We start from the raw sequence: 16,931 nt of genomic DNA on the forward strand, positions 1-16,931 counted from the left end.
TTCCATATTAAATCGTCCACTTCAAAAGTGAAACGTTCAGTGCTTGTAGTTAAAATGGTATTGATATTAAGTCACAATTACCTACATAATACTCTGCCCTCTGTCTGGGCATTTGTCACAAAACATTGTAGGCATTAGAAGACATCTATCGGCCAGTTCCTTCCCTCGGGTCCAGTTGCGGTGGAGTTTGAACATGATTATGTTGGATTTGCAGTTTAAATTTATGCTACAATGAGCCCTGTTGGTCAGTCTTGGCCTGAAACCACATAGCCAAGCATTTCTTCTAACAATACTTGCATAGGGTGCTCTGATAACATGTTACAGCTTTGAGTAGATAACAAGCGAATCCCTTTTTTCCTATGTGACTTATTTCCACTCCCCTTGGGATCGTAACACTTAATGAAAAAGTATCGTTTAATGTTTAATTCCTAAATTAATCATGCTTATGATCTCAGAAAGCTGGCCACAATCTATCAATTAGCAATGACAAAACAAGCCATTGGGGTTCACAAAAGCCAAAATGAATTCATTTGGTCTGGATCAATGCATTCATCCTTCCCAAATAATCATGCGCTGGTCCACCAATCCATAAAAGTAGCTTGGACTCTCCATTAAAACCAATTAAAACAAAGTGTATTTTCTCTTTGCAGCTGTGAAGGCTTTAAGCTGTCAGATGCCAGCTTCATCATATCAGGCATACAATTTTGTTAAAGCTACTCAACTGGCACTGTTGAAAATGCTTTTTTTCCCCCCCTGTGTATTTCCGCAGCTGATACTTTAATTAGAATATTCACAAACACCATGTTTTACCCATTCCAATACCTTTTGTCAGAGATTATTATTTTGTATTCTACAAAGCAATGTTAAGAGCAACAAAAACAAAAAGAAAATAAAATAGAATAAAATAAAAAGTTTAAGTAGAGTAGACATTTTTTATAGTCCCATTCTGTATTCATTGGTTATTAGTAGAAATGAATAGTCGTTATGAGAGGCTGCCACAGAGACTGGTAAAATTCCAGCACTTTGGGCCTTAGTTATGGCCTAGGAAACAGCTTTTTTTCCCCAAATTGACTGCGGGCAGTAACCCTGTTTACAGAACGTCTGTTCTTCTCATCCTTGGAACATGACTTGGTAGGAATGTATGGAGTTTTAGGAGAAGCTGTCTGTTTGATACAACATATTTACGTATTCTGAACTCATTCTTACTTTAAGCTTTGAGTGTTTAGGCTAGCTTCAAAGTGCTGACAGGGAACGATGGCATTGTTACCATAGTCACCGGGTTAAGGACAGTTTGCCCAACTAATTGAGGGTGGTGGACCATCTGGGTCCCCACTGTAGGCTTTGCCATAACACCCGGCTGCCCCAGGTTTGTGGTTCCATTAACTTGTGGGTGAGTGATGGTGTGAGCGATGTGGCTCACCATGGGCTGGCTGACCGCAACAGACTGAGGGTAAATGGGTAACTGCTGGCCAAGATGGGTCATGTGATTGATGGTAGCTGGGTGCACAGTGATGTGGCCAATCGGCTGAGCAGCAGTGGTTAGCTGTACAGGGCTTGACGTGGAAGGTGCAATATGAGCAATGTGCTTGGTTTGAGGCCCAGGGATGACATGATTGAGAGTCTGAATGACGGACGCATGAGTAGTGGCAGTATGGGCTATAACTGTGGACTGCACAGTGGAGGCAGCCACAATATGAGTCTGTGCTGGCACCAGGGCCTGAGGCGGGACCAAGGCTTGGTTGGAGATCTGAGGCTGTGTATGGGGGGAGGAAGTTTGTTTCTGTTGAATGGACACGTGCTGAGGCAAAACAGTGGAATGGTGATTGTGGGGAGCTGCACTGGATGGTACCATCTTCAGAAGCTCAGGCTGATGCCTCTTTGTCAGCGAATTCACTGGCCTCTCATCGTCCATGTCTTCATCAATGTTGTCTTCACCCTCTGGAGGTCCAAACAAAACAAAGCAGATCAAAAAGGGGTTGAGGTACATGCCCACTAGGTGTACATCACAAAATATATAAGAAAAACTATATAGCACTGTGTTCTAATTGTCAAATTAGAAAAGGATTCCCAAAATTATTTTCTAAATACATATATCTGAATAAAACTCCTGACCAGTAATCTTGCCTCCAAAATGTCTCCTCTGCTTTAAATATGCTTTAGAAAGCTGCCTGGGGCTGTTTCTATGTGCAGTAGAGATTGGAAGGCGGAGGCTGAACGTGTTACATCAACACCTACATGATTAAAATGTCTAATCTTATTTTTTTAAATTTACCTGCCCTGCCTTCAAATGCCAATCAGAAAGCATTAGTTGACCGTTAGATTGTATTATAAGAATGACATTCTGCCATCTTAAAATGCATGACAACTTTCGCTATACATTCTGCAACACCCAGATCCACAAAAGCGTTCACTGCTTCATGCAAAGCATGCGGATTCGTCTCGACTGATGTGACGCTCATAAAATAAGAGTGCCACGTACAAAAAAAAAAAAAAAGGGTGCAAATAAGTAATGCAGGGGGGGGATTACCATGAGAGAACAGGAAAGGGAAAAAAAGCTATTACAAATATGGAATCATAAAGTATTGTGGTGTTGTATACATTTCAGCAAAAAATACTACATAATTATTCATCCATGAACTAATAAAGTATTTCCCCCTGCCGCAGTCTTCCTTATTAGTGGATGTGCAGCATTCTCCTTTCCTCTCTCAGAGCCTCAGCATTTAAATGAATCAGGGAGTGCTCAAGTTACATTTAAACGCAGAGGCTCCAAGGAGGAGGGTGGTAGGGAAAAGCCCCCCTACACAAACGTAAAAACACGTCAGATTTACATCTGGTAGCAGTTTGGCAAGCCAAATGTACAGCTTTGTATTCCTTCTACTCATTTACTTGATGTCTGGGTATACCTGAAGCTGTGGAGGTAGACGCCTGGTCATCTTCAGGCTGAACGGTCTGACGGACTATTCTATCAATCTCCAAAATATCCATCCACTGGCTGAGCTCGTTCTTCAAGTCTGCCAGCCGCTGCTGGGTAGCTATCTTTTCCCTTGCCAGACGCTCCATTTCATGCTCATATTCCTTTTCTTTTCGCTTCAAACTCTAGGAAAAAAATAATAAAATGATTTATCATCCGCTGCTTCAACAAAATGTAAAAAAAGGGCACCTGGGCGATATTTAGCGAGAGAAAGTCTGGGTATAAACTGTGGAGCAATCGCTACGGAAACAAACAGATAATTCTACTGGCTGCTCAACATTTCATGCTTCACTGATCCCATCAGATGTATTCTCATATTAGGTGTATTTTGGAACATTATTAATTATCACACCTGGCTACTTATTTCCACAGCTTTGCAATTTCTTTATTCTACTTGTGTGTGTATTATATATATATATATATATATATATATACACACACACATATATATGTATATATACACACATATAAGGTGTTAACTATTGACAACTTCACTGAGCAGCACAATAGATTCTCCATTCTTCTTAATAATAATAAAAAAAAACCTAAAGAGTAAGTTATTTAAAAATAAATGGGGGAAAGGATTTTGTGACACACAAGACGAAGAGGCCGCGCGCGGTGCCGCAAAGCTGTGACAGAGATGTGGCCTGTCCCTTTAACACAAACTCCAACCCCCGCCCCTACTCCACCTTGCTGTCTCGCTAGGGCACACACGTGTCAGTAGACACGTCACGGCTCTCCCGGTCTCCGCCCACTTACTCTTTTTGCCGGGAAGCGAGCTGGAGCCGCGCCAGTTTCCGCCCCCCTCTGCCAGCGTGCATTCCATTTAAGGCTCGCAGGCGCTCGCTGCCAAAAGCCGTGCCCAGGGGAGTCTGCGGGGACGCCTCTGGGCCGCGCGTACCAATACAAAGCGAGGAGGGGGGTACTGCGAAGGCCGTTAAAAGGTTTAGTTCACGGCTTCGCCTTAGAAAGGGGGCAAACAAAGGGTTAAAGGTGTCATCCGTATTACATTTCACGGTGTCTGAAAGGCCGAGTATACGCCGGGCGGGGGTCTGCCGCTGGGTGCGCGCCATAACAACCCAGAGCCCCTTCTCATAAAGCACCTCAAGGAGTCGGTAAAATACACGTGTGATATCTGCGTAGTCTGCCTAATTTCTAGCTCGTGTGTATGTATAATATATAGCGCTACCATATTCCGCAGCGCTGTACTAGGGGTAGTCTACACACCACCCTTGACTGTCCTTGTGCGTTCACGCTATATATATATATATATATATATATATATATATATATATATATAATATATATATATATATAATATATATTACTTGTTAGGAACTTTCCAATCGCAATGGTCCATGAAGCGGGTGTCTGCAGATTCAGTGTAACATCCTTCAAGCGCGTCACACATGGGGCACTGAGGGTGCATACGGATGGATTTACAGGTTGGACACCCTTGAATATACATAGGATGGGTTGTTGTTCACATGGCTCTTCTATAAAAACTGAATTGGTAATGCAGATGTCGCTGATTACATGTATATTACATGTATGTGATATCTGCGTGCTCTCTTTACGTTTCGCTGGCGTCCCCCCTCCAGCATTCCTTAGTGCCGGTGTCTGGGACAGTAGGCTGCCGGCGTTACCTAGATGACGCTAAAGGGGTTTATTAAACCTGTTCCAACATGCGCCGTCCAGCAGCACAGAGCAAGCGCTGTACTTAAAGGGGCACTGCAGCCATCATATGCTCTTTAATGCATATTAGTTGAGAGATCCCTTTAAATGTCCTAGGCATCCCCCATGTAAACGCATGAGGGGGTTATGCGGACCCCCATTTACACTCCCAAGATATTTTCCATGCAGGAATACATCTCCAGCTATGGCTTTGCTAACAACGCACGCGGTCAGAGGGGTCTAATAATACCTCTCTGTGAGCAAAACACTCCAGCAAACTTTAACCCCTTAATGACAAAGCCCGTACATGTACGAGGCTCAAATTGCATTGTTTTCAATGGGTTTAGGGACCACCCATTGTCCTTAAGGGGTTAATGGGAGCGCTCCTCTGCCGCTGATTGGCTGCTTCAAGCAACCAGTAGCAAGAATTGTTGGAAAGGGGATATTCAGGTAAGGTATATACCTGAAATATATATATATATATATATATTTCTGCTGTATGCATTTCTTTTTAAAGGGGACAGATATTGATGCACGCCCCGAGAAGTGGAGACCATTAAACAGTTTAAGCAAAATGTAAAGAGATTTAATGAGGAGTTGATAGCGCATCACAGCCACTAAATCAGCTGTCACAAAAGCCTCAAAGGTCTGTCATATCGCTGCTGAGCCCCTGCTAGTGGTACGTAGTGTAATTTGTCACATAATGTATAGAATGTCGTCCACGGAGCAAAAGCTGACAAATATGTTACTGTTATTTTATCATAAAACTGCTGTTCTGTTTCTTCCCCCCGACAATGGAATAAGCAATAGAGACACAATAAACAGTCTCTTCCCATAATATGCAGAAACACACAAGGCATTCCTGTATTAAAACGGCAAACCATAAGCAAACACGTTCTGCATTAATATTACTAGCACGACACACTATAGCAACGCACTAGGAGCATGAATCTGCCGTTTCAGGTTTCTAGAAAAGATTTCACTTGTCATTACGAGGATAATTTCTTCTGCACGAGGGAACCAACAACCGCAGACGTACGTTACGGCCTTCATAGGCCTCATGAGCGGTAAAATCACCAAAAACTAGGTCTCACACTAACTCTGCCCAGCTACTAACTAATATGGTTGGAAAGTAGCAATCTTGGCCTCTAGCCGGTAAACGCTTGTCCAAGTTTCCGCAGACATGACGCCACTTGGGTTTCAGGCCGCAGCGCATGCGCCACAACATCACAAGGCATTTACTGCCAGCTTCTACCTACTTTCAAGGAAGTAATCGGAATATCATCACACTCCATTCTACTCTACGCTGTAATCCATATGTAAAGCCACCCATTGAATATCTACTGGGCTCACTTTTATATACATTTAGAAATGCATTCCCTGTGAACTTCAAATACAATTCTTTATCTTTAATTTATGCTACTATGGGCATTGTAGTACAGACCTTGTGTATTGTATGCAGCTGAAGAGGAATCTGGAATAAAAATTTTTCCAATATTCATCAATATTCTAATATTTAGCAGCTGGATATTAATGGGAGGGGGGTGTGAAATCAATAGAAAGATCAAATACATCTTGCCTGATGATAAAGGTAACGGCTGCATTTTTGCACTCTAATATTTTGCCAGCATATTGTTTTTGCAGCAACACAATCCCTTCTTGTCGTCAAGCTCTGTCTGGCTTTATTTGCTAAACAACGCGCCGATGGCACCCTGGGCAGCTGTGCCGAGCCGTCTCGGTTACTTGCCTGTGCGCAAATATTTCCATTTTCTGTGTATCCTGTAATTAAAGTAGTTGCTGCCGTGTTCACCCTGACCTTGGACCAGCTGTCTGTACAGAAAAGGGGCAATGACTTGGATTTAGGATTACGGCCGACCTGGGTAGCAAGAGTCGAGCCATAAGCGGTGCATACGCTACGTGGTCCGCCGGTGCTGCATGAATAAAGGACGGGGTTGTCCAATGTTTAAGCCGACATCAGACATATTCTTTTGATGTTTCTGTGTGGCAATAATAACATATATAAAAAACCGCTGCTCTTACCTCCAACACTTATAATAACATTCATTTATGTCAGAGAGCTTAATCTTAATACACCAATATAAGCCGCACTTCGCAGCCCATAATTGATTGTTATTTTTTCACAGAAACGCACAAGCCATTTAAAATGTAATAGCTCTGGTTAAAAAGCCACCGTAGGTAATGCGGCTAAACACAAATCCGACAAATAAAACACAGAATTTCACAGCAGACAAGAACCATTCCGCCCATCTAGTCTGCCTAATGTAAAGACTTAAACTTGAATCAGTCCTTGGTCTTATTAGACTAAGGATTGCTTCATGCCTATCCCACCCGTGTTTAAATCCCCTGCCACATGTGCCTGAAGGCTGTTCCACTTATCTACCACCCTCCCTGTAAAGTAGGGCTGCAACTAACGATTATTTTAATAATCGATTAATCGGCCGATTATTTTTTCGATTAATCGATTAATCGGATAAAAAAAACAATATGCTAATTTTTCGTTTATTTAAAAGAATTTAATGAACTGGATGTTAAAAAACAACTTAAAATTTACATTAACATTCTTATTTTGTTATGATGTAATAAAAAACAATATTTTCAAAGTACAAGAACCCAAACACAATATTTATGAAACAAAATAACCCCAAACATTCTGAAAAGAGGTGGACTATTACTGTTCAAGAAACTTTGCCCCAGCACTTTGCACCCAGCACTTTGCACCCAGCACTTTGCACCCAGCCCTGGCACTTTGCACCCAGCACTTTGCCCCCAGCACTTTGCCCCAGCCCTGGCACTTTGCATCCAGCACTTTGCACCCAGCATTCAGCACTTTGCACCAGCACTTTGCACTTTGCACCCAGCCCTGGCACTTTGCACCCAGCCCTGGCACTTTGCACCCAGCACTTTGTACCCAGCACTTTGTACCCAGCACTCAGCACTTTGCGCCCAGCACTTTGCCCCAGCCCTGGCACTTTGCACCCAGCACTTTGCACCCAGCCCTGGCACTTTGCACCCAGCACTGGCACTTTGCACCCAGCACTTTGCACTGTGCCCCTGCACCCAGTCTCCAACTCTGCCCTGCACCCAGCCCTGCCCCCACATTCTGCCCTGCCCCCACACTCACACTCTGCCCTGCACCCACTCTGCCCTGCACCCACTCTGCCCTGCACCCAGTCTCACAGCCTGCCCTGCATCCCCACTCTGCTCTGCACCCAGTCTCACACCCTGCCCTGCCCCCCCCCACCCCCACTCTACTCTGCACCCAGTCTCACACCCTGCCCTGCATCCCAACCCCCACTCTGCTCTGCACCCAGTCTGCCACCCTGCCCTCCCACCCCCACTCTGACCTGCATCCAGTCTCCTGGCCCCACTCTGCCCTGCACTCACATCCTGCCCTGCATCCCCTGCCCCCCCACCCCCTGTGCCGCGGACCCCCCACCCCCTGTGCCGCGGACCCCCCACTGTGCAGCGCACCCCCCCCCACTCACTGTGCAGCGCACCCCCCCACTCACTCTGCCGCGCACCCACACACACACTCTGCCGCGCGCACACACGCACACACACACACACACACACACACACACACACACACACACACACACACACACACACACACTCTGCCGCGCACCCAGTCTCGCACATAAACATTCGCACAGACAATAGACATAAAGAGTACTTACCTCCGCTACGAACTTGTTCCACTTCCAACTTGATAGTAGACGCGCGTCACATCCGTCGTCACGTAGCTTGAAGAAGGCGGAGACTGCAGAGCGTGGAGCAGAAGCGGGGAACGCTGGCGGAGGTAAGTAAAAGGAGCCTAGTGCTCCAACGACGAATCGATCACTCGATTCATCGATAACGGAAATCGTTATCGATGATTTCCGTTATCGATTATTATCGATTTTATCGATTCGTTGTTTCAGCTGTACTGTAAAGTAAAACTTCCTTACATTACCTCTAAGCCTCTGACCCTCTTTTGAAATAAATTTCTCCCCTCTAGCTCCTTTTCCCCAATGCTATATATATTTAGTCTTTCCTGATCGTTTTTATACTGCAAACATTCACCGTTTTAGTAGCCCTTCTCTGAGCAACAGATCGCAAAGATGGAGAAGCGGCAGAGTAGCCCGAAGCTTCTGCATCTTGGTCTTACAGGAAGACGTTACCACTTGGCTCTTCCAGCCATATCCTTTACGTGCCCCGATGCTTCCGGTTAGCCGTCCGTGCCTGTGCTGGTACGCCTAATGGCGTATACTACACGGCCACTGTATGCGTGCTTCACTTCCAATAACTAAAAGTATACTCAGCCTACATCTCTGTTCAATCTATTGCCCCCTTCCCCCTTTTGCACGCTAACCACACTGTGCGTGGAAATGTAAATCAGCAGAATGTGCCCACCGAGGACGCCAGTTTTATTTCCTATCCAATCTGAGAAATCCCAGACCGTTTCCAGGGAGACAGAAACTAGATGTCGCCGTGGAAACTACCTCAACTCAGCAGCTTCTAACAGAAAAATAAAACTGCATCAAAACTGGCTTTCTGGCCTTCCTTCCAACAGTACACGGCATGCGCTGCACACACAGTTATATATACATGTACATTATATATATATATTTATAGATACGCACCCACATATACATACATACATACACTGCCGTTCACAAGTTTGGGTCACGTAGATGATGTCATGGAAAATGTCTTACTGTAACAATTTCAAAAGGGGGTTTCTAATGATCGATTAAACTTGGATTAGTGAACACAACGTGCCATCGGAACATGGGAGTGATAATGGTCCTCTGTACACCTTTGAAGATATTCCTTTAAAAATTCCAGCTTACAACATTAACATCGACACAGTATTTCTGATCAATTTCATGTTATTTTAAAGAGGCGTTTCTTTCAAAAACAAGCAAGTGACCCCAAACTTTTGAATGGATCGCTCTCTCTCTCTCTCTCTCTCTCTATATATCGTCATTGGTTACAGGAGGAGTAAGGATTTCACCCTTCGTTGCAATGCTAGCAACTACAATCAACATTAATTGGGTGTTAAGTGGTTAAATCGTTACCGGTATCCAGTTTAGCATGGGAAGAAATGCAAAAATAATAATAATAATTTAGGGTTTTCAAATACTTTTCTACTTTTGGTAGCAACTGTCAAAAATAACCCTACAGCTCACAGGCAGCCCTGCTATTCTATGCACGTCTGTTGTGATTTCCATGTTTTTAATACATGGCAGGCATTTCTGCACAGAGTTTATAACCAAGTAGTAGCCACTGGGCTTAATGTAGTTACTGGTGTTACTGGTTTTTAACCTGATGATCGAGCCTTCTGTATAATGCCCCTATCCGTGCTGATGAACGACTGTCCTGCAATCTATAATGAGATTATTAGCGTCATAGTTAGCGGGCTACTTGCACTAAATGACATTCTCTCCTGGTTTATTAACATGTTTAGGGGACAACAAACAGCATTAGAAATGTTAAAAAAAACAATGGTAGGATTCAATAAACTAATAATAATATACACGGATCAGCCATAAAATTATTACCACCAAATCAGTCCTGACCCATCGGCATGGACTCCCACTAGACCTTTACACTCACGTGCCCATTGTAGGTACTCTCGGTAGAGGCCAAAGGGTCAGCATGGGCACCCTGACTGGTCTGCAGTCAATGTGTAACACACTGTGTGATCTGACACCTTTCTATCAGAACCAGCATCGACTTTTTCAGCAATTTTAGCTACAGTAGCTCATTTGTTGGATTAGACCACACAGGCCAGCCTTCACCCTCCTCGTGCATCAATGAGCCTTGGCCACTCATGACCCTGTTGCCGGTTCACTGCTTTTCCTTCCTTGGACCACTGCAGACCGGGAACATCCCACAGGAGCTGCAGTTTTGGAGATGCTCTGGCCCAGTTGTCCCACCTTCACCTGTCAGTGGTCATAATGTTATGGCTGATCGGTGTTTTTAACATAATTGCATCAACTAAAACGATGCATTCCTACGAGATCCAGTATTCGCATCGAATGATCCATATGCTAAATTATTCTTATATATTACTTTAATAAAATCTACCGCTTGTATGGTATGAAAAAACACATCATAAAACAGTCCGGCACTGGAATGGTTAAGAATGAGAGCAATAAATAAATAAATAAAGACCTGCCAACCTGTTGCTAGGCAACCAAACAAACACACCAAGCTCCTGACATTGGTTGCCCTATATTACAGACAGCTCCACTTGTCTGGCTGGCAGAGCAGAAAAGTAACCCTTACAATGCTGACTTTTCCCCAGCAATTTCTGCATATTACGGATCCATCAAAACCTTTTGTGCTCCTCAATATTACATCTTTCTAGATTGTAAACCCATCTTTATCTAATGTATCGGTTTGTCTCAGTCTGTCAGTCCGTACCCTTTAAATTAATGGACTGTGAGGAGAGCTGCGTAAATTATTGACGCTACATAAAAGATGACAATCACTTTTATATGTGCTGACGTCACTATACATGTTGAAGGGCCAGTCTGTACTATGCGTTATACTGTTTATTTGCCGGCGGCGTCTATACACTGTGGGATCCTCGCTGTGAGGTTCTAACAGCGCAGTATGGCCCTTGCGGGCACCTGTACTGTCTGAGCGAAGCATCAGAAAGCCAGGAATCCTATAGTTTGCACAATCCTTTTCTGAAGGGTTTAAAAAGAAAAAAGTTTAGTGTCAGTTTTCCGAATATACCGGTATATATATATATATATATATATATATATATATATATAAAAATGCATCAACTAAAAAAGGGACGATATAATGATTTTTAATTTAAAAAAAAAAAAACTATTAAAAATGTTGTGGTCACCAGAACGGCTAAAGCGCTCTAAGCGCACTCATGACATCCCTGCAGCCGAGCAGTGATTGGGAAGCATCAGAACACATGAAATGATCTGCGGCAGCAGACTATCCCTCCCCATTTAACGCCTTTTCTTCCTGGTCTCCGGGAAAGGTTTTTATGTCTTCTGTATTCGCTTCACTAACTCCAGTGTCTGCCAAGCCAGGGCTGGTTTTACTGCTTGTCGATCTTGCTGGTGAAAGTTTCGGTGACCCGCGCATGGCGATGGCTCGCTGACCGGAGCAGGGCCGGGGATCCCTGCAGACTGTCTCACACCGAGACACAAACAGGGCGCATCTTCTCACAGACGTGGCCAATAAACAGAAAAGAACAGCTATGAGAGAGGTGGAATAAAAGCACAAGGAATCCGACTGTGTAATAAAAAAACGTACCTTGTTAAAATAATCATAGCCACATTCCAGCAACTACGTAGCAGTCTCCCTGGACAGGGCTCATGTTATCCTCTAACCTGTTTTAGCTTTAGAGACACAGATTGCTGGCTGGGAAACGATCAGAACACAATAACTATACGTGTTACGCACGAAAACACCACACAACAAAAATCCACCTAAGGAAGTGTGTGAAAGCCGGTGTGTAACACAATCAGTCCCTATTAGTGTGTCGTTCATGTACAAAACAGAATGGAATCTAACTATTATATTATCAGCAGAATATCCAAATACCAGACTTTTCAGTTGTTTAAATATACAATGTCTTTGCACAGAGGGACACATCAGCTAAGCAAGTTCTTCACTAAACTAAAGGGACGCTCCTGCTATCACAATGCATGAGATAGCTGTGGGGTCCCTTTAAATGTGAATGGCGTCCCTAGCATGGGGGGGCAATTTACAGAAGCCCCTCCAATGCATTTGCTCCTTTCCCCGCCCCCTAACTAAATGCCCCAAACAGATCTCTATGCGGCTCAGGGAATGGGAAGTGCTTTATCATTATTATTATTATTATTATTTGGGAAGAATGCAAATTAAACTATTCGTACCAAACTAAACGGATTCTTCTTTGTCGGACATTAGACGGTCCCTTTAATTCAGGCCGTGATGCTGAAGTTATTCAAACATTAATTCACTAACTTCACTATAAATCACGAACGGCCAACCAACTCAAGAGAGAATCTCCTGCCAAAATCGCTGAGCTGGCCCCGAATAACCCCTAACTAATAGGAGGAGAGTTCTTGAACATCGGCTCAGCCGTTACACTTTGATAAAAGCTGGAACGGGCTTCTTGTAAAAGCCGGGTGACATCAGGGAGCAGAAACGCTTAACCCTTCTGCACAACGCTGGGGGCATCCAGTGCGCCTGACACCCCCGAGCTAAACCTTATGTACATCTCAAAAACAGAGTTAAACTGCCATTACATGTATTCTGGAACAAAAAAGGACACCGTATTTTGGGCCACCACTCAGTACCATGTGGGCAACCCGTCAGGTCACCCCAACAACAAAAAAAACGGGTTGTTCAACCAACCTACCGAATTACTTATTTATTTTACTCCACAAAACCCCAAATGTCATAAAAATGATCATTCCCCTTTATCTGGAAAACTGCTTCTCTTGTTTCATATATTCTAGTTAAAGTAGCGATTGTCTGGGCAATAGTCTCTACTTTAAAGAAATTCAGGTTAATTAACCAAGATAGAATCTCCAGCTCAGGATAGGAAAAGCAGCGGAGGGTCCAGCACGTGCCGACAGGACGCGTGGATGTGTTTCTCCAGACCGCTCGAGACTTTCACGTAAAAGGAGTATACTTTGCACATATGCCCTGAAAGCTTTCCAATAAAAGTCAAAAAAATAGCAAATGGGGGGGAAAAAAATGCAGTGACCCAGTTATAAGCTGAGCAGGACCCTCCTCACCTGTAAATCGAATTGTTATACTATTTACTACTAGTTATATCTGGTTTAGAGCGCTATGGGATATGGTGGCGCAATATAAAACAATAAATAATAAGTTGTGCTGTTGACACATATGTACGAAGATGCTGCCAGTCACCCTACTAAAGCATGTGATATGGGACGTACATCTGATACCAAAGGAGTTATTATTAATAGTATAAGGAGCCCAAATAAAAAGGCTCTGCCATCAAAAACATATCTTTCCTGGCTGTCTACGTTATCTTCTTCTTCCACCCCAACCATTGGCGGCTCTGGCATTTCAGACACACTCTGCACAGGTCCCTGAGCCGAGTCGCGGAACCTCCTTCATTTAGTCACCGGGGACATCGCATTCTCAGAAGCAGAGTAAGGATGACCTTAGCAGACGGGGAGTTTCCCGGTAACGGCAAACACTATGGGCGGTGACACCGTGACTCATCCACGCCGGACAACACTGGGTGTGCAAACAAACCGAAAATGTAATTCTGGAGGCAAGGAAATCGGATGGCAACAGACCAGTTTCCTCTACTTAGCTCCTTGGACAGTGACATCATATTTCTGTTTCGGGAAGTATGAATGCCCCTAGCAGCAACAACCGAAAGGGTAGCTGTGGGATCTGGAATTTTTTTTCAATAAAAACCTATTAGGTTTTCATCCACCTATCTGGTGCTCTTTGTTCTGCAATCCGCATTAATGCTTTGGGTATAGCTGGTTCAAATATTACCCAAAGAGCGCTAAGCGTGGTGGTCAAAAGCCGCAGAACTAGCATTATCAGTTCATTTCCCTTCTCCTTATCCGAGGGAGCCCCAAACCAGATTTTGTGAGTTCAGAAGCGAGTACAGATGGCAAAGGTATGTCAGCAGATGCTAGTCCGATATCGGCACCCGAGGATACAGCGCTGTACGTTGAGGGCCAGACCTCGGCCGAACTGGACGCAACGGAAACCTTTGTACTTCCTGAAAAACTGCAGACGCGGCTTAAAAATGAAACCGAACGAGCAGAAAACCTTTGAAGAAACCAGGATCTTAAATGATAAATAAGCCCGGTCTCGGGGACAGATGCGGGTCATACAATTCCATTTTCTTGTCTGAATCCTATTATAATATAGAATACATGTGTTGGAAATAAACATGTGGATATTAAAATATATGAACGCACGTTACAAAGTACTTTAAACATGTATTCTTTTCCTGTCCCCCCCCCAAAAAAAAACAGCTTTACCTGATGAAAAGGTTGCAGCTTGAGAGCTGCAGCTTATGACCCCCTTCCGCATTTATCGCCAGTGTAGCCAATCACTGAAATCAATGCACGTGTTAAGGGGGTCTCACATCTCCCCGCAATATAAATAGCTGGGGGGGCAGGGATGAGTGGAGTCCCTATATGCAATTGCATGCGGGGAGAAATAAAAATGTTGACACGTTAAAGTGCGTTTGATGGCTGGAGTATCCCTTTCATGATCTTCTCATTTATTCATCCTGCGGCCCTCCTCGGATTGTGTGATCCCGGTCCCGGCAAACATGCAGCTCTCTTATGCGGCCTAACGTTCAGAAGAAAAGCAAATATATGCCCCAAATTACCCCGAGATCTGCTTTAATACGTGTAAGCGTAGTGGCACATGCTGCAGAGCCAGAAGCCAGACCACACACGGTGCACACGCCTGTAACTGGCAAGTGGCGCAGAGAAAGGTGGTCCACGGCCCTTCCCCTTATTCATGCCTCCACTCTAAAGCCACGTAACATCTGCAAAAGCAACCGGCGAGCCGAGTATCTGCTTCTACGTTCTGCAGATGATGAGGTCGCCACAAGCCCATATCCCTTCCCCTCTGAGTTAATGAAGCCCGAGGTTGTACAGATCTCTTCTGGCCAGTATTGGCCCGTATGACCATTTAGCCAGAACCCTGTAGCCGGTTTATACAAAGTGACCAGCGGTGTGAATGATTGCCTCTGGAATCGTCACAAACTCCTGGCCCGCTCCACGTTCTCCACCAATAGAATAACTCCGGAAATGTAAAAACCAAAACGTGGTTCCTTATCAGTAAAGAACTGGGGGGGGGGCATCATGTTTCCTGGGGACACGTGGGGTTCTTATACCTCAAAGCTCATTTGTAAGGGTGGTAGATAAGGGGAACAATCTCCCAGCAGAAGTGGTAGAGGCTAATACCGTGAGGTTGCGTAAAAACAAAAGGAGGCCCCCTGATTGCAATCTGCAACGTATTATGCGATGGATGAAATCACCACAAATACGTGGAAATCTACATGTGAATTTGCTGTTTTATCTCAACAAGAGCATCAATAATATTCGCAGAATGGGAGAGTTTGGTGTATTATGGAGTCTGATTAAAGCTGCACTCCGGCCCCCAAGGAGACTTTACTCTGTAACATCGTACCTGCTGAACGCGAGACGTCACAAAGATTCTACACCAATCGTGTTAACCCTAATGGAAACCATCACTTGCCATTATTTAAAGATACATTTAATTGAGTCACCTGCATTCAAGCAGGGATTTCACTCATGATATACTTGTAGAGGCAGAACTACTTGACAATGTCTAATATGATCAGAGCCGTGCAGAATAGGAAGATGTCTGCTCCCCATTGCGTGGCCCTGAGAATCAGGCTGTTCACCCCGAGGCTTCCCATGTATGCATCCGATCTATTACCCTGCAATGAACTTTATCTTTCCTGCAATCAGGGGCTCCATAGAATCCTTTCTATATACATCTAGTACGTTTCCATGGTGGACTGTGCACGCGCCGCATACCCACAACTTACCTAATACCCCCCAAAGCCGCATATCCATAAATTCTCCATTCCCACAGATTTCAATAGGGAGCAGTTTCCTCCAAAGCGATTGGTAGCAAGAAGCTGCTGAATAGTGGAAAGCTGAAGGGGTGCTCCCGGACAGTTAGATGTTACACGTTCTCATATAAAAGGGCTTTCTATGTACTTATTTCGCCCCAGCTGTTTTGGGCCGCTACACTGTCTCTTTAAATGATGCAGTCTAGCAATTCTTACTGTAATCTGTCAAGCAGCCTGCAGGGGGCAGCACCTATCCTCAGCCAATGTGCAACCACAGGCCCCGCCCACCGCCCGACCTCAAACACAGCAGCACGCGCTACGCGTCTCATAAGGCAGAGCGCGCCGCTACCCCCGCCCGCCCCATTACAAGTGACAGAGGGAGGAGCTGAGGCACGGTGACGTCACCCGACTACGGGGCTAGCCATGTGCTCTATGCGCACGTGGACCTGGGCGGAGAGAGCGAAAGAAGAGTACGCACGCGCTCACGCCCGCTATTTATTTTCTCTTATTCACCTAGCGCGTGCTTTGACGTCAGAGGCGGGAGGTGTGGCGTTCGGAGGAGCCCGAAGGGATAGGGATCAAAGTATCCAGTTTCATGTATATTGGCGAGGAAAGGTTGCGGAAGGGTTAACGAGAATCGCGCTTCCTCACCGCTCGCGGGCTCTAAAAGGCGGGTTGTTAAATTGACCCTTTCAAGGCCAG

The 16,931-nt window shown here is 44.7% G+C and overlaps 1 protein-coding gene across 3 annotated transcripts in view; it reads right to left on the reverse strand.

The window, feature by feature from the left end:
* Nucleotides 1–1,003: 1,003 nt before the first annotated feature.
* Nucleotides 1,004–16,931, reverse strand: part of MNT (MAX network transcriptional repressor) — a 40,725-nt gene continuing 24,797 nt past the window's right edge. For all 3 annotated transcript variants that reach the window (XM_053457162.1, XM_053457163.1, XM_053457161.1), the window contains 2 exons: nt 2,904–3,096; nt 1,004–1,938 (listed from right to left, as the gene is read on the reverse strand). In XM_053457162.1, the coding sequence (XP_053313137.1) occupies nt 1,223–1,938; nt 2,904–3,096 (909 nt within the window). In that variant the 3' untranslated portion in view covers nt 1,004–1,222. The remainder of the gene's footprint in view (nt 1,939–2,903; nt 3,097–16,931) is intronic.

This window comes from Spea bombifrons, chromosome 2 (genome assembly GCF_027358695.1).
Source record: "Spea bombifrons isolate aSpeBom1 chromosome 2, aSpeBom1.2.pri, whole genome shotgun sequence".
In the NCBI taxonomy this organism is placed as follows: Eukaryota; Metazoa; Chordata; class Amphibia; order Anura; family Pelobatidae; genus Spea; species Spea bombifrons.